The sequence below is a fragment of the Lepisosteus platostomus genome, chromosome 2, assembly GCF_059453375.1.
Source record: "Lepisosteus platostomus isolate fLepPlt1 chromosome 2, fLepPlt1.hap1, whole genome shotgun sequence".
NCBI lineage: Eukaryota > Metazoa > Chordata > Actinopteri > Semionotiformes > Lepisosteidae > Lepisosteus > Lepisosteus platostomus.
The window spans coordinates 5942635-5962288 of record NC_142612.1 but is presented as its reverse complement, the minus strand read 5'-3'; the positions used below and the strand labels follow the sequence as shown (position 1 = coordinate 5962288).

The 19654-nt window shown below is 38.2% G+C and overlaps 1 protein-coding gene across 1 annotated transcript in view; it reads right to left on the bottom strand.

The window, feature by feature from the left end:
- The window catches only part of cd247 (CD247 molecule), a 34498-nt gene extending 19744 nt beyond the window's left edge, over positions 1 to 14754 (bottom strand). Inside the window, exon 1 of the mRNA XM_088647802.1 lies at positions 14582 to 14754. Within this exon, the coding sequence (XP_088503928.1) occupies positions 14582 to 14639 (58 nt within the window). The 5' untranslated portion in view covers positions 14640 to 14754. The remainder of the gene's footprint in view (positions 1 to 14581) is intronic.
- Positions 14755 to 19654: the final 4900 nt, after the last annotated feature.

The window sequence follows — 19654 nt, the reverse complement described above, 5'->3', positions numbered from 1 at the left end:
TTACACATAACATTATCTTTTTTGTAGAAAAAAAAAGTTATTTGTGACAATGATTTAATTAAACGTGCTCATGACAATTTCATGGATTTCCAGAACATTATTAATTACTACTGGATGCAATGCTGTAATACCAACATCTCAACCTGTTTGGTAATATTTTTTTCTGAAAAATCCTGTTTTTGTGAGAAACAAAAAAACACTTTTAGGTATATAATAATGAAAGTAGAAATTCAAGTTCCATTTCCATGACATCTGTTTCTTCCTTTTTTTTGGTTGTATTTTTTGGAGTTTCCCCGACAAGCAGCATGACCGATAGGATTTCAAGGCCCAGTAAGAACCTCTCTCCAGACCTCAGCAGCCAGGTGTAGAGCCTGATGTGGACCACTTTCTGTTTGGATCAGCTTTGATCCTCTTTTCCAGGAACAGAAGCTCTAAGAACCCACAGCAGAAAGGATTAAATCAATCTGCCCGTCGGCCGCCATCAACCCTAGACATTTCTTTCTGATCAAAGACGCCTATAAAAATTCAAGCAGACTGACCATTTCATCTTTTTATATGTTAATGTGTCCATTCACACACCACTGCACCTTCATGAGCATTCCAGAATGTCAGCACTCCTTCCAAAAGTGCCGTGCTGCATAAAAGACTGACAAAACGGCTGTCTGTTAATGTGGACCTTAATTAAATGAAGCTACCGCCCAGTTATTGGTCTACAGGAGTGGTTCCCAGTCCTGGTCCTGGTGCCCCACACACCTGCCAGTTTTCACTCCAGCCCACCTCCATCAGATCACTGCAGCCTCACTGGATCGAAGCAATTGCCTCATTGGAATATTTGCATTTTGGTTTCTAGTCACAAGTTTGGGATTTAATTTCTTATTTCACTTACAAAATACAACAGTTACAGCTCCATGGTGTTTAAGAGCACTGTTTAAAACAGTTCAGATTCATCTTATTAAATCAGCGAAGGGTTTGATTGTGTAACTGAGGAACAAAAACCAGCAGGATTGTGGGTCACCAGTAGTGGGAGCCAGTGGTCAACACTGAAATGGATGTGGGAGCACACTATTCAAACACATCTCCCGACTGGTCCAGCTGGTGTTTTCCTTCCTGTTGTCAACATGCTGAGAAGTGCTGCCTCGTGCACGCTAGCAGCTCTGAACAAGCAGGAGGGTCGACAAGGCCACAGGCTGATTCAAAATGAGCCCTTTGTGCTCTGCTCTACTACTCAGAAATGTAAAGTCGAACAGGCAATTGCTCATTCCTTGTGCCAGTCACAGCCACGCGGACGTTTACTGTACAGTATCTCTGCTTCATCACTGCTGCAGCCAAGCGACGGTCTATATTGTGCTTCACTGCAAGTCTTCTGCAGAGGTGTTTTCCAGTGCAGTGGTGCGATGCTGAACCATCCCCCTTCTCCACACAGATATGTGGATGAATCTGGCAGTGAGACCCTCTTTAATGTGCTCGATAGGAATGGAGCTCACAGCGCACACAACCTCCAGAGTCTGACTCTATCAGTTAGAAGTGCTCACTGTGTCTGCCACAGGGCATGAAGAGGTGAAATCACTCGCCAGTAGTATTCCAGCACTATCGGATTTGCATCCAGTTCTCTACAAAATTGATATTTAGAGATTCGCTCCCAATAAACCAACTTCTACTGCACGGCGCTGAGATTCAGTCACTGGGTTTGAAGATATTGTTTCATATTGATTTCTGTATTAATTAAAAAATATGTTTCAGTTTTTATTTTGTTGTTTAAGTAATGGTTACTCTTTGATTGATCCAAATTGTTTGAATTGCTTAACTAATTAACTGATATTGCTATCACTGTCATATATTACTTTTATGCCTAATGCCACTTTCATCTCATTTTGACTTCCAGATATGAATTGATTATTTTAACTACGATAATAAGAAAGTTTAACAGACATATGAGGTACTTATATACTGTGATAGAAGAAGGTTTGATAAATGTTAATTGTTTTTTATTGATAAATTAACCAGAATATCCCGGTTTGTTTTAACTTTGCAAAATGATACATCTAGCCAACGACATTCAATAAGACCCAGTGTTAGCGAGCTGAAAAGCAGTGTGGAGACCCATGAAGGCACATTGAATTTGTCTACCAAAGTAAGGCTTGAATTGTGAGTGAATACTGTTGAAATCCTTGCTCATATCAACTTATTACAGCTGTAAAAATAATAATAATTACACTGCACACAGTTATTTGTCTGTTTATGATCAGTGTGTACTGTAGCTACAGCAGATTCGGGCCAGTGATTTGAACAGTGAGTCCTACCAGTACAAGACGGTTTGGAACACTGTCCCTGTTTTATGCAAGGTATTTTAAAAGCAGCAAATAAACAACACATCGGCCAAGACACTTGATCTCTCTTAACAGGAGATAGCTGTGGAGCGGATAAAAATGTGATTCCACTCGGGGAAGATTTCAAACCGAATCTTCCAAGGGAGATGGCTAACGAAAGATTGTGCAGGTCACGAGAAAGCAAGGTCAAAACTTGTTCGTTTGCCAATATCCCTGTTCGATACCAAATAAAACAATAGGGCTTCCCTCACAGTCTTAAGGAAAGGCTGATATCTCCTGTGCAGACATTTTTCTCTTTAGGTTCAGCTGTTTAAAGGTTATTATTGATGTGCTACAGTGTATTATGTTTAGTAGGGGATTTTAAGCACTGATCCTGTAGTCTCCAAGAGAAGCTGTAATTATCTATTTCACATATGAATAGAGGCCAAAGTGAATTGGACATGAGTCATTCTTGTCACTTGACAGGAATTATGTACAATAAACTGAATGCCCAAATTAAGTTTTGAGCTCAGTAGCCCAGTTCAACCGGAAAGGCATCCTGCAGATAGAGAGATCTCTGTGGGCCAGGCAGGATATCCCCGCTGTAAGGAATGAGAATCCTTACATTTCGGAAACATGTAAAATCCCAGTTACAGTTTTTTCAGATGACATGAACATTATCAGAATATCAAAAATAAAAACACACATTGATGTTACACTAAGACCCATAGTACAAATATGACTGATCCAGTGGTTAAGAATTACAAAATTATTAGTTGATAGGGGCTTTTCTCCTCATCTCAGAAGAATCCTGCCATAGACTACAGTGTTACAGTAAACCTATGATGAACAGGCAGGTGTTTTAACTTAATTGGGGCATAAAATGCCAACTGCCAATGGTACAGTACAGATAAGGCGAACTATGGTTAAAGTATAAAATATCTCATTCTAATATGTAAGGGAATCTCAGATGATCAGGACATTTGATTTATTATTTTTGCTTTATCTATGTAAACCGATAGATTATGTCATGTACAGTAAGATGACTTGAGACCCATGCCACAACCTCTCAGCTAATGCATGACCTTTTAAAGGGGAAACTGAAATAAACTATTTTAATTTGGTGGCAATTAAAAACATTACTGTGGAAAAAGTGTTTGTGCCGTAGTCTGAGCAACACAGCAAGGACACTTTTTAAGACAGAACCTTTTTACTTTTTCATCAGGAGCAGTTGTCTCAACACTTGCGAAATGGCTTAATTTAATGATTTCTTATAAATGGTGTGGTGAGGGAGACCGCAGATGTTTCTGTAAAAAAAAACACCAACAAAGGACCAAGCAGAATACTGAGATGATTCTTAGGGTCTTAGCAAATTCTTAGCTTAATATTGTAAAAAAACTAAAGAGTTTTTACATAGGTCCCTATACAAATATCACAGTGATCTCATACACTTCCCTTTCAAAACTTTCAGATACAACAAATAGAAGTAATAATTTCATGAATGTTTGCATCTAGCAAACGCCCAAGTGAGCAAAGGGTTACAGAGCATTTTGTTTTTGCTCCAGATGATCCACACCATTTTAATTGTACACGTCTAAGCCAGACACATCCAGATGAGACTATAGTGCTGATCACAATATGTTCCTGCTCTTTATAATCAGTCACCCAACAAAATGGAAGGAGTCACAGTTTTTGTGCTTATTCTAAAATGCAACAAGGAATGCTTTACTTTAAGCATATAAGAGATATGACTTTCAACGGGGTTTTTTTTCTATCTGACAATGACATCGAAGTACGGTGTATCCCAGAAATCTTAATATAATCCGAAACGAAAGTAACATTTTTAGTGAAATACATCATGATGTAATTCTTTTCACAAAACAGCAAAATATTCCCTATTACCCTATATTACAAAAAGGAAAAAGAATTAGTACTTTATTCTCTCAGAAAAGTATCATAATTTTTCAAATAAGATAACATAATTCCTTTCATCTGGTCAGAATGATGATGAATTTGTTTAGAAGAAAAGTGTTTCTAATATAATACACGTCTGTTCAGAACTTTTGAATGTAACTTTTCCTTGGAATGAAAGGTCCTACTATTGCCAGGAATCACCACAACTGACCAACAGCAATTCACCAACAGCAAGTTACAATTTTAAAATCTCAACTGCAAGTTTTTGATTGCCTGGGAGGAGAAGTCCTTTGGCAATTAGAAAACTGCTCTCACATGTACTGAGTCCGGTACCTGGGACTGATGGTTGGGCCTAATCTGTGATTCATTCTAGAGTTAAAACTTGCCTTGTCTGTATTCCATTAAATTTTTATTTTTATATCGCGCCTTTCACAAGAATTTGGCACAGGGTGCTTTCATAGTTATTTTTAAACTATAAAAACTGGGTTACACAACACAGTACATTAAAAAGGATATGCGTGTAAGAAGATGTCAGGTAGTTTGGTGTTTCACAGAGTAACAGTGTAAGCATAAGGAACAGAGGAGAAAACAACAGGAAAATGCAGGAAGGGAAAAATAAATCCTTGAGGATCTGAGGCTCAAAGGCTTGCCTTTAACCCACACATCTGTCCACCTCTCCCTGTACATTTCAAATGACGTGAGTTTTCTTTATCAAGCTCTTTTATCTCACACACAAAAAAAAGTCATGACGACAAAAGGGGGTTCTTTCTCAAGAAACTTAAACTAAACATGTTGGTACTGTTTGAATTAATGCTGTATTCTGCCATTCACACCGTTTGTGTATGTGAAACATGAGCATATAATTAAAATATATTACCGTTTTTGTGCACAACAGCTCAATGCAGTCATTTAGCTGACAATGTCAAGAGAGAATGGAATGGGTTCTGTAGAAATAAAATCTCTAGTGAGGTGCTGTAAGTAACAGTGCACCATGGAGAGATTTGGTTTGTTTGGGTTTTTTTTTTTGCCTTTTTGGTATATTTAAATTACAAATAATGAAGGACAACAACCATTTCCTGAAGAACAAAGCTTAAATCAATTGAAGCAAACGACCCCATTCAAATATGACACCCCAGTGGATTTTCGATGGGTATATTTCAAACAGTTTCAGCATGCCTTGAATGTACGTTGTGGAATAATGAGACGATCTTCGCTGGCACAATCTCTCTTAATACTTCTCCAATTTATTGCGCCAAACTCTCCCTGCAAAGCACTTTTACAATGCGCCATTATGACCCGCCATTTCTTTTTCATCTTGTTTTTGCTTTTCAATAAAACGAGCTACTGTACGTCTTCCATCTGTTCTGCGGGCCCCTGTTTGAAAGCAAAGACGTACCGGAGTCCTGGACATTTTCGTATCGATGACATATTGTCAGATCCTAGACAAGCTGATTTGACAATCCGTTGAACAGGTCCACCGAAAGGGCAAACTATTTTTACTGGAGAAGAAGAAGGCTTAGTGCCTGCTAGCGCATTAAATATCTGCAGGTTTCTTGAAGACCGTGGTCCGTGGAGTGGGTCAGTCTCGGAGGTATCAATGTGCAGCAAAGTGCGACGGAAAGGAACATCTTCCATCTTCAGTCGTCAAATCCCTCCTGATAAAGCACAGTTTAACTCCGCTGTTTATCAACAGAGTAGATCTATGCTAATGAAATGATAGAAATGTCACATTTAAGAAAACCTCAGTCCTCAAGAAGTCTGACTTATTAACGAAGCGCAAGCTGTGATATTCAGTAAAGACCGCAGCTTTTTATGAACACAGCAGTGTAACAATGGAAAAATAATTCGCTTATTGCCTTTACTCCGTCAAAGAGAGCTTTTGTATGTTTTCTCATGGGCCGAGACCACAGTTTTTTCTGTAAAAAAAAAACTCCCTAATTGAAATTAACCAGACTTGACACACTTATTTTGAACCAAAGAGGGCCGGGGGTTAATGGAGAATTCACTGTGAAAATGAAGACTGCATTTATATACAGGAACAAGTACAGGTTTATCCCATGCTGAAAAGAGAAGAAGAAAAAACCAAAACGTTTCAGATGCGGAGCCTTCTTCGGGTGTGTCAAAACAGCATTTCTAGGTGTGTCAGACCGCCGAAGAAGGCTCCACAGCCGAAACATCGTGTTTTTCTTCTCTTTTCAGCACGGAATAAACCTAATACTGGTTCCTTTGCAGCCTACGCATGCTGACGCAGCTACCCACCTATATTTATATATAGCCTTTAATAAAGAAGTTTTGTTCGCAATAAATTGTATGCTATGATATACAATATATATATAGTAGCCCTTTTTAATAAAACCTTCTTAAGGGTAATATATTAGTCAACAGACAGTTTACAGCAATTTTTGTAAAAATCAAAAACGAGCGCTCAATACATCAGAACTAAATATTACTGTTACATTATTATTCATAAAAGTTGTTTTGACAGCGTACAACCTGACGTTTTGTGTTTCTTGAACTTCCAAAGAAAGAAGAACATAAGAACCTTAAGGCCCAAAACAGGTGGAACTATCACGCGGTTGTAGGTGTATCCCGAATATGATATTCTGAGTACAGGAGTCAGGAGGCTACAGGGAGATGATGAGAAAGAAAACGGACACATTGCAATCCACTTTCTAATATTCCTCACTTTTCCCCTGTAGGGCTAGGAATCAAAAAAGAGAAAACATTAATATAGATATAAACTTTAAAAGACTGCGTATATACCACCAGTCCTTGCAAATATTTGCCTGTTTGTCTTATGATTCTTTAAGATGTAGCAACAAAGAAGTCTAAGGCCGAGATCTTTCCTCCTCTTTGTATCTCAGGACAAGTTTTTAATTCTGTCGCGTCCTGCTTGAAGTCAGTCCCTGCAGAGCGACAGTATCTGGCCTTCCGCGTGTGACGTACAGTACACAGAGATAACTGAACTGTGGTCTTGGTCTCTGTGCATACAGTATATGCTTCATTAGTAGGGGACTTTAGCAAGGGGCTTTTAAACAATATAGAAAAAAAAACAGAGTCTGTGCTGTGGCGCTTGACTTCAGCTGTCGGTGTACTAGCTGCAAAATATTAAAGGACAAAATCCAGAAATAGCCAAGGAGCGATTTTAAAAGAGCATTTTTTTTTCCAATGCACACATGTACAGTACGGTTGCTTACTTCTGAGAGAGACGTACACGTTGAATTTTGCCCCCCAAATGTACTACACAATCGATAACATCCATGGTTTCTCACCCAACACGAACGCGTCGAGACTAGTGGTGCCGGCAGCACAACACACACACACACAAAACACTTCCTACACATCTGCTGTGAAAGGGGAAAAATAACAATACGCCGGGTTGCGGAATCCCCACATTCAATTAAAAACATTGTTGGTAAGGAGGCAGCAGCCAACTGACACTGCGTTTCTCCTGTGGCTCCGTTTCGACATGCTGCACATGCACATATTCCGTTCTCCTCTCACCAAAACACTGCATCATTTCTACAGAAATCAGTGACATCACAGCTAAAAAAACACTGTTATTCGCGAATCTGTCTTTCGATTCCAATGCACTAAGGTTTTCACCGCCTGCCTGGGCTTTCTCAGAAGCCTAACCCTGATAAGCACTGAGCAGGCCAGAGGAAAGAATGATAATCAGTGGGTATTATTGTTTTCAGAAATTATAGTTTCTATGACTTGGTGTCCCCACCAAAAAGCACCAGCTTTTCTTAATGGAACAGCGAGAGCTCGCTCTGTCGTTTGCTCTAAACGTCGATTTAGCAGATAAAAATAAACACTTCCCGAAAACGTATGGTATAGAATACGTTCTGAAAAAAACAACTAAGATTTTTTTAAACGTTTTCAATCATTTTTTTTTCTAAAGCACGCTTTTGGTTAAGCAATGACTTATTCCCTATTTTGTGCTGTGTCTCTGTGTTAAAATGCGGATGGGGACTGAATGGGCTTTGTGTAGGGTCGGATTTATTTTTGTATTGTATTTTGATGTGATGTGCCTGGGGATGAAAAAAAAAAAACTTGGATCATCCAAAAGTCCGTCTTCTTTTCTCCACTATTTACTCTCCAAGGAGACAGAGGAAGTCTTATGATATGGTAGGCCAATGACTGAAAAATGCATAATTATTTTTAGAAATTCGGTCACTTGTGCAAAGCCCCTAACACCAGCCAGGGCTCTTGATAAAGGAAAAAACATGTTCTATTTCCATTCAAAAGGAGCAAATGTCCATATTATTCAATATTTACGTACATTATCTATGACAATTAGAAAGGCATTGGAGAACCTTTAGGGATGACATTTTCATACAGTAAGGGACTTTTTGCCCGTGCACTTTTGCAAGAAAACGTGCTATTCTCTGGTAGAAGCAATATCAGCCATGAAGAGACTAGCGGAGGATACCGTATCTTCACATAAAGTGAAGCCCTTTCTGTCCGTAAGAACGTAAGAAAGTTTACCAATGAGATGAAGCCATTTGGCTCATTTAGGTTCTTTGGTAGTTACACAAGTAAATTGACCCAAGAGTCTCACCCAGTTGTTTCTTGAAAGAAACCAGGGGACTGGCTTCAACAGCAATGGCTGGGCAGCTTGTTCCAGACCTCCGCAAATCTTTCAGTGAAGAAGTGTCTCCCTTACTTGGTTTTAAATACATTTCCGCAGATTGTCCACCTGTGCCTTTTGGTTGGTGTTTACCCAAGATTGACTTGTCTGATTTTTATTTGTTAGAGAAGTCAAAATCACTCCTGCTTACTGGATGGAAACAAAAAGTGGCGGGTATGGTTGGGGTACACAATCTTAAAAATATGGCCTCTATAAATTCCTATTTCTTAGGGGGAATGTTAGGAGCGCATCAGAACGTATTTGCCCTTTCCTGATCAGAGCATGGTTTAAGAAGGCCGTTCAAAAACAGACATAGGCTCTTCAATGATTTTATCATCTGTGGTACTATAACCCTCCATGAAATACTGAGGGAGCATAATAGTTCTTTTGAATTCCAGTTCATTCTTTATTCTAAACACGTCAAGAATGAACCTCCACATAAGTTACAGCTGGGAGGGATAACTGCATTGCTCTTGAAGTCTCAAATGTCCCTGAATTAGTTTTTTTTTAAAAACACCCAAAATAAAAAAAGTCTTGATGAGGTACTTTCCGTGGTTCAATTTTAATTCTTTAAGATTTTGAAGATTGACTGCTGTGCATCCTGTACTGGACTGCACTTTACAGTACCTGTGTCAGCTCAAGGGGCTCTTGATCATGGTTCTAGTCTTGCTTACAGTCTCAGTTGTCCTGGCTCTGCACTTAAAAATACTAGAGCATTTACAGCTTTCCCCTGCTTTTAATATTATGACACCTGTAATAAAGGCCTCTGTCATGCGGTATTCCACTCTAAACCTCTAGGTCTTCATGCGAATATGCTGCTGTTTGATGTGAGGATATTTGATTTAAGATCTTTTGCCTGTTTGAGAACTTGTGTCTTCTGCTTTTGAATGTAAGCAATCTCCAATGGCTGCTATCTTAACCTGTCATGTCAGGGTCCCCAGTACCTTGCTGACCGAAAAATATCTTCTCAAAGAACATCTTCTGTCAGTCATTTGGCATGTACGTCTATCTCGAAAAAAAAACGTTTTCAAAGCATAGCCATTTGACACACTAAATGATTTATTTTGCCCATTCCACAAGCTCCTGTATGCGTGCTCTGCAGCGTGGGATAAACAGTGGGGAAAATGAAAAGGCTGAGTGGCTCAGTCTTAATGAAAGGTCCTACTAGTTTTAGTTTTTTTTCTTTGGGAAGGAAATGGATGTTCATCGACACAGTAGTTGTGAAAACACACCTATATACATATATATTACACGCCTATATATATTCCTTATCAGGAAATAACTTACAGCTATTATAAAGGGGGAAGGGACCACAGCTGTGGTGGAACTAAATCTAGATGTAGATGAATGTATAACAATTTCCTAAGCTGAAATAGTTGAAATACGATGCATTCAGCAGGTGCATTTGTGAATAAAGAAACCACATTCTTATTTACATTCATGATTCCTAGGGTCGTCTTCTGATGTAGGTCTCTGTGTTTATGCTGCATGGTAATTAGCTTGGTGAAATTAAAAGAGAAGCAGGTGAAATTACAATATAGTTGCAGCTCGGAAGCCTGAGCACATTGGAGTGGAGCTCCACGAGGACAGGGACAGCAAATGCTTCAAATTCATGTCTGCTTTTGGAAAATCTCCCTCATAATCCCATCAACAGCTAAATGGAGTGGCTTTCTGGCTCTCTGGTTTCATAATGCAATGTCAAACGTTAGGACGTTTTGCACTCAGTATGAGGTGGAACAGGCCCGAACATTTCCAAACTGGAAATCTCTTCCTTGCCTGTACAGACACAGGTTATATTCCCTGGCCCCCTGCAACCCAATTAGCTGTATTGTGTTTTTTAGAAAAGGTGATTTCTTTTAGATTATGCGTGGCAGACAGGTCTGTTCTGTCCCTTGCGTTAGTGTGTGGTCTTATGGAATACTGTTGCGATAAAGGACAGAGGTCCAAATGCAACCTGGACACCGGAGGAACACAAGAGGACAGAAGAGCTGGAGAACAGTACAGGAAATGCATTAGGCTGCAGCAGTCAACAGCAGCCCCCTGGGAACTGTATCGAAACATTCTGATTGTATGGGTCATCGGCAGACAGTGAAACTAAATCGCGCCTTGAAATCTGAGCAGTAAATGCATAATGAAGACAAATTAATGAACCATTGCAGTATAGGTGTCAAAATTCAGGAATTTTCTGTACATACTGTACCATCGTTTTTTTAACATTGCTTTCTGGACCAGAAAAAAAAAAAGTATAATTAATTTGTAAAATCAATCTTTCTTTAAAATGTTATGTCAGTGTGCAACTTTCTTGTCCTAAGGGGACCTAAACAGCCTTCTGCAGCGCCATCAATATTTTATAAAGCAATGCATACCTGAGTTGTTAATACCAGAACACCTCTAAGCATCAGGTAATCCAGGAGCTGAGTGGAAAACGTGAAATTACTCTGTTACGGATCCCTTTTGACCATTCCACTGATGGCTGACATTTAAATGAAGTGGCGCTTGGTTATGTAAAATGATTACAGCAGCCAAGAAATGGATAGAGTGCTCATCTGAGAAGTATCCTTAAGAACTGACTGGCGAATGCATGAACCAAGAAACTTGGTAAACTCACAGAATGAATACAGACACATAACCTGAGTTTGATTTCTTTTCGATTTGGGCTTGAAGGACCATTTTGTGTTTGCTGCTGTTCTGCTTGGCGTCTCGGTTTCTCTTGGACAGCAAGGCCGTATAACAGCAGGTTCTAGAGAACTGTGGACAGAGACTCTAGTGTCCTCTGGGGTCTGGGGTCACAATCTGCAAGTGGAAACTTTAACTGTGCACTCGAAAGTTTCTCACGCCCATCAGGGCCTGGCTATCCTACACATTTTCCAGGTCACACGATTGTCGAGACTAAGCCATTCACAATAAACAAGCAGGCTGTGTGGATACTTCAGTGTTTACGGAGAAGACATTGTTTTTGTTACAGGTCTTGAAAAGGAGCGTCTAGACAATGCTGAAAAACTCCATCACGTGGTAGCCCTCTGGTTCAGTGTTTAAGAATCGCCCTTTCCCTTATCTACAGCATGTGAATTCAATTAGCATTGATTATAATCACCCTAGGAATCTTACATTTGCATCTATGAATTGATGGATTTCTGATCTAAAAATATTTTAGTTACTTTTTGAATTAGGAATTCCGCACAGAGCTTTAATTGATGTTGTTTTCTGCAAAATGTGGAACTCGGAAAACAAACAGGCTCAATCCGAAACAATCCGAGTGAAGAGTTCTAGCCGTAAACATAGAAGCAAGAGCAGCTATTAAGACGGGCACTGTGGCTACTCTTAGCCTCAGCCTTGGTCCTGAGCTGATTAATCAATGTCTTTTGAGATAAGTTACAGATGTGGTTTAACCCACTCGAACTCATTAACAAACTAGCATCGCGTCCAGCTCCTAACCATTCTTAATTAAAAATGTAAAATAATCAAAAAACTCTTTGTTACCCAGACATTTCCTGAACACATAATGCAAGACAATGTTTCACTATACAGTCTATAATGAAACATTTCGATTCTATTTTATTGATCTTCGAAGTTCTTGCCTATTGTTTCAATCACAATTAAGCTCGGATCTATCACGGATCTAGCAAACATTTTTTCCCCCTATCATTGATTCATCTTTTGGGATTTGTTCACAAGTTGGGGAATTATAACTGCTGTTCCTTGACTAGAATAACTCTCCCCAACTCTCTCACAGACTGAATTGTAAAGTGAAAAGGCCATCTTACAAATCTGCATACATAAGTCACACAAGTACACACACATATTCCAGTAACCTGTGCGGTGATGGTTTAAACAAAACAAAAGAAAAATAATGACCAAGTTGCTGCTCACGGAAAAATTCAAATATTTAATAAAATACGCCTCGAGAGAGGTGTCTCAGTTTTATTTTTGTTTCAGTGCAAAGACAGGATGACCATCGAATTATTTTTAGAAGGCAGGAGGTTGAGATTTAAAATGTTTTTAATGTCCCGATTTCTATAAAATAATCCGGACAAATGTCACAGAATAGGATAATACATGAATGTGACAACTATGATCTCATAATGTATTAATTCCTTGTATTGCATCTGCAGCAGACTGGGTTTGTGCCGAAATAATCAGAACCACTTTCCTCCTGTGACAAACTTTGAACAGATTCACAATTCATTCTTTTAACATAGATTGGACTGTCTTGCCTGCAAGGTAAAAAAAAAAGGACAATTGTATCGTTACAAATGATTAAGTTTACACTTTCACTGCAATTTACAATTTAAAGCATTCTGTCTTTCCCAGCTCAAGCTGCCATCCATTTTAAACCAAACCGAAAAACAACAGAAAAAACTTTTCTTACTGCATTCTGGAGCTGGGCGGACATTCACGGTCTGTCTTGATTCAGAAAGAGTTAGCCTGAGGAAGCATTTACTTACTGAGTTTCCTTGTTTCATTTCACTAGGTTTTAAACTTAAAAGGCTTCCATAAAAGCATTCCTGATTGGAAACGAACACAAAGTAAGCAGTTTCCATGTCAGTCAATGCTTCTGATATATGGAAACAGCAGATTCTCTTTCACCTTTTCAACCGTCACCATTTAAAATACTCATTGTTCTATTAATCAGTACCACAACAGCAAAAATCAGCGTATACTGTAGTGCTACAGTTATTGTTTCGATAGAATCTGCTTCAGATTTTAATTGAGAAACTGACACTTTTGTTCCTCCTTTTCAGCCATCATCTCTGATGCTGTAAAGTTGTTAGAAATGAGTACTGAGTATCTGTAAAACATAAGAATACTGCAACGGCCAACAGTTTCTTTAAAAAGTTCAGGAATTTCAGGAGAATGTCTAAAATTAAAATGATTGCTCCAAACGTGGTCTCTACTGCTGACCATCACAGGACAGGTTGACTGGCTCTTTTCTGTCTATTTACAGGCCTATGGGATATACAGCTATGCAGCGAAATCCATGTTATGTGAATTATATGATTGGATATTATATAGTCAAAGGCCTAAACCTTTGAAACTACTGCATCCGCAGTATACAAGACCAAAAAAAAAGAGAATAATTCATACATTTCAGGTACACACAGTCAAGTTAAATCCTAGGAAGAAGGAATGTCCAAATTCACCAAGAGCATAGCCAGCGCTATGTTTCTGAAGCAACGGTTGTAATTCAAACAATGAATTAAACAGTTAAAACATAATCACTAGAAAATAAGGCTTGTAGGTCCTGTTTTTAATGCAGCTTGACATTCAAGGAAAGGCCAACACCCTTTCCCATCTATAAAGCTACGAAATATATCGATTTATAAGAAGAAAATGGCCATCTTGTTCAAAGATGTAACCACCAATATCAGCAATCTTAAAATAAATGTTACTTTTACGAATGATGACCTTTTAAAGCTTTTGAAGCCATGTTTTTTTTTTCAACGACGAAGCTGGGTATAAAATGGCACACACTGACTGTGACGTTCTTATTTTTCTGATGGGGACTGCATTTTTCTGAGCTTGTTAGACGACAGAATTGTTATAAACGATAGAATGATGATATAATTCAAAAATAACAAAGGAAATGTAAATAACCACACTGTGATGGGAATACAACTGAGCCCACAGTGGAATTAACTATTTTCTTGCATGTAAATGTCTCAGTCCGAAAGAGTTACACATTATGGGCTTCGTCCAGCCTCCTGAAAGAGTAAAGGTCTCTCCTTACCTACAACTGGAAAAGCCGAGGCCAGAGATACCAGGGTACCGGTGCAGTGCAAATTCATTGTCCTCCTCGATTCGAAAAGGGATGGGATGTCAGAAATGTCTCCTGTTGCAGCAGCTGCATCAAGCGAGTGACACCTTCAGCCTCTGTGCTCCTCTGTCGGTGTGAGCAGGAAGTGGGTAGCTCTTGAGCACTGAGCTCTCCACCTACAGCGTCAAGTCATGTAGGGGCTCAGAGCTGTTCTCAGCAACATGGCCGCCGGCTTGAAGGGCTTGGGCGCTCTCTGGCAATCTCCGAGGGAGTGTAGCTCCATGGGCTAGAAACGCAACACCTTCCCTGGTGCCCTGAGTGCCTACAGGTCAATAATCTTTTACTATTGTTCTTCGTTTAAAAGGCCAGCTTTGGTATTGATGGCGACGCTCGAGAATGGGTTAAATCTACTGAACCGAAGGCATGAACATACAGTCTATTGGGCTCAAAGGGCATCTCACCAAGCCCTGTTACAGAAACCCTTGACAAGATATTAAACACAGTTATCTGACAAAAACCATCAATGAAACACTTTTCCACACATCATTTGACATGGGATGCAATGCTTATTGAATGACTACCATTATGTATCTATTTAAAGAAAAAACAGAAGACAAAAATGAATTATATAGAAACTTCTATTCTCCCTGTGGAGTGTTTTGCTATCTACTTTAATCTTGATTAAAGCTTCAAGACGAAAAATACACATGATATTAACCTCTTTCCTACTAAGTGTTGCCAATACAGTACTTCTACTCATTTTGATATTCAGCATCGTTTTTTGCAACGTCAGTTGGTGCACTTAGAGGTCAGTAGTCAGTAGAGGTTTCTTTGAGACCCTTTTTATGACCATCTCATAGAATGCAGAAAGCAGCACACCACATGGATTTTTTTCAGACCCTAAGCAAACCAGTTTGACCCACGCAGGCATTTGTTTTCTTGCAAATATATGTGAGACTTGAATTGCTCAAGTCCTGAGAAAGTTAATTTGGCGGAAGCATCAAACCATTTTGAAAGAAGCAACAGAAGACCACCCAGAACAAGTAGTGGTTTTTTGTTTTAGTTTTAGAGCACTTGAGACATCTTTTCTTTTAACTGTGGTTTTCAGTCACAAAATAAAACATCTATGTGAAACATAGTGGGTGACTGTCACACAGGTCAATATTAAAACTTAACTCTAAAAAAGAAGATAAAATTGAAGCTACCTAAAAAAACGTATTACTTTCACAAATCTTCTTACAGATTCCACAGGCAACTGGAAAAGAGGTTCAATAATATCAAATGGAAAAGCCCAAGTCCTGATCTACTCCTCACTTTCTCATTGCTAAGCCTGGCAAACAATTAAGACTCATCTTTACAGAGTGCTTTTATGTAGAACGTGCCCATACGCTGAGTGCTTGATATTCAAGCCATTTTATTAGCAAAAGCAAGCTGTACATAGGGAGCTGTGCCCTCGCACGACTGAATTCATTAAACACCTGGAAAATCCAAACTTCTGCAAACAAAATTTTAAAAAGCAAGCACAGAATATTTACTGGCCATACAATTAAAAATTGATGGGATGTTGTGAATGGGAATCCTGTGTTCCAGTATGATACAAGGAGGGTAAAATAAAAATACGCAGGCAAGTATTGAAGATGTACAATAAAGTATGCATTTGTAAAAGCTGCTGTTTAAAATAAAAAGAAAAAATAAACATGCATTTATGTATGCATATTTATATGCATATGAACACACACATATACAGTATATATATGCATATCCTGTTTCATACTAGAAGATAACAAATATTAATTTTAAAGTCTGGAAAGCAATAATTTATATTATCAGATTACCAGATTTTTTTTTTTAAAAGGTACAGTATGTATAATTGTTTGAGGATGTGGCTTACTTTATCTTTTCCTGTAGATTATTTTAAAAACTCAGTAAAAATGTTTGCAGGTTTGTAACTCTAAACAAAAGAAATTCAAAAAGTATGAAAGTCTTTTTGTTTAAGACTAAACATGCTGTTTTTGTACCATAACACTGCACTGAACTGTAACACTGACAACACTGTTTTTTTTACTTGGAGGTCAACAAATCCTCCTAGAGTTGTTATACTAAATTTATTCTTCATAAAGTACCTCAGTAACTACAAATAGCTAAAAATACCCGCAAAGTATGTGTGTTAAAGAAAATACAAATATAAATTTGGTAAATGTAACTAAGCATAATTTTGTAATAAAAAGAGTTTTACACTTGAGTACCATTCATATCATACTGTAGAAACGCAAACGATGTCTATGTACAGTATTAAATGCAGTCATACAGTATTTCAAGAATAAATGAGGAATTAAGTCAATTAAATACAAAATTACTGAAGCTTGAAAGAATATTAATTCAAATAATGTTTATTGCATGACATCCAAGGTTAATAAAGTTCTAATTAAAAATGAATCATCGATCAGGTTAATAGAAACATCTGCAGGCAAATTTTAAGTGTGTCGTGTAGACCAGATCTTTCAATTAAAAATTTTACCCATATCTACTCTAAACTTATTTTTTAGCCAAGACTATCCTGATTAAAATTTAATATAATTGTTTGAAATAATTTATATATTTGCGCCCTTTAAAATCCAAATGCTAATCACGCATAGCAGTAACGCACAAATTAGTACATATTTGGAATCTAACTGTAGAAAATAAAGGCACAAAATGCAGGCTTTTTTCAGAGCAAATAATTAAGAGAAAGCTGCACATACTTTAGATAACAAGAGCGCTTAGGCAGAAAGACAGACACTGACAGAAACAGGGCATCTTTGTAATAGTGTATTGTTTCAACACAAGTTGAAACGGGCTACTTTTTTACAAAAATATGACGGACTCTTATGATGACTTTAAAAAAAAGCCTTGTTTTATTTTAGACATATTGCAATTTATCATTAGCATCAACACTAAAAAAAGCTCACATTCACAAGTTTTATGCTCGCCGTGAACGATATCGTACCAGGACTTAACATTGTCGAATACAGTAACATGGTTTATCTTAACGAACAAACAAACAGGTCTATGGATTTTCATAGCTTTACAACCGTCTATATTAAATAATAATTTAAATACACTACACAGACAGAAAATGTCATATTTTCCGCAAACAGGCAATTGATTCTTCAAAATTAAATTTGACAGATCACGATTTTCTTATCAGACGTGCGAGATGCACACAGTCAGCGAACTAAAGCTTTTACACAACATGCAACATCGATTTCCAGCAAGAAGAATTTTCTTTTTAAAGTAACGTTTACTTTCCATGTCAGTTGTTGTAGAAATACAAGGACCCACTTGCCCTCAATTAACAAAATAGCTTAGTCTTCTTTTGTCTTGAATTCTATTTTATACCTTGATCTATTAATCTATTACCTTTTGGACTTTGTATAGGGATGACAATTTTAAAACAGTACATACAGAAAGAGAACAGGAGAACCTTCACAACTTAACGTTTTTAGTTAATGGGTCTATAAACAGTTTGAAGCTGTTTTTTTCAGCAAATTGGAAATAATCAGCAAAGAATGAGCTCTCAATTCATTTGAACAAAAGTTCATTGCTATCAAAATGAATAATAAATGTGATTTGGAGGGCATGCACTGCAGACCTTAGAACAAATTCCAACTCATACGGGGTACTAAATCAGGGTACAGTATGTAATAAAGTAGGCCTAACACAGATTAAAACTCCTTTGCAATAAAACTGATATTTAGCAATTAAGCAAACAATTGCATGTTTTGTCTTCAAGAGAGAGAGCCTGGCTCGTCCCGGAATATACCCGTCTATCAGGCAAGATATTTTCAAGGCCTGGAGCTTTGTTTTCTCTCTCGTAAAGCAGAGGTTTGGTGTGTTATGACCTCTGAATTACTGTGCGTAGAGTTGCTCTTTGCTTGAGGACGAGTAACATTTTATTTCTGGTCACTGCTGTTCCGTCTGAGGCACCATGTCATCCATCTTGTCTCTTGTCTGTCTTCAGGGAGCTGTGTGCTCATGGAGGTATAGTGACACAGGTTTGGAGTGCACGAGCTCCTCAGTTATAAGGGCCTGGTTTGGTAGTAGAGGGTGTGCTACGCACACCGGTACACTCATCGTGTGTGTGTCTGCATGCTTTCAAGGTCTCCTGTAGGCGATATGCTCTAGGAGTGTATGTGCACTCTTTCATGTTTAAAGTACCCCTTTTTTCAGATTCGTACTGTTTTGCTAGTGGTGCACCAATTATCGGTGAACGATAGGTGACGAGGTGCTCGCTCTGTGGAGCTCTCTGGTGTTCCTGTTCCTTGCGGTCTCTGCTTTGGTTATTAGCAGTACAGAAGCATCGGTAACTCTGCAGCTGCTCATGGCTTTATTAGCTACAGTCCGGTGCTGCTGTCCAGCTTCTTTCAGGCTAGAACTGGTCCCTGGGGGTCTTGTGTCTGCTGCTTTTCATTCCAAACCTCGGTAGTCGGGTCAGCAATTGACTAAATTATATTCTAAAGATGTTTAGATCATTTTTCTTAAGGTTCTTTACAACTGATTATTCAAATGTTGACCTCCATGAGGGAACACACACTGTATGAGACACTTGGGAACCTGGTAGAAATTAATGCATGAACACAGGTGACTAAATAATTGGACCAATTATGCAACAGAGACTGAGCAGACCAAAACTAGAAAACACCACTACTCTTGATAATAGCAGGGAACCTAATGATTGTAGTGGATCTATTTTCTGACACTGTAGTTTCTTCTCTAATGGTTAATAGTATTTAATTATCACTATTGTTTAAGCTCTGGGTTGATGTTCAAGTATTTAGACAAAGTACACTAGTAACGTGTTAATATTTTCATTAAATACTATTTTAAAATAGTATTTATTCAAATATTTCATTGTACATAAGTAAGGCTAGCCATTTTTTATCTATGGGCAAAAATGTCACTCTAAAAAGTATCATTAAAAGACATGATGTAGATAGTACATCGTTAACCATATTTTATCAATAGTACTAAGATAAATTAGTTTTCCTGCTTAGTTTCCTGCAACAT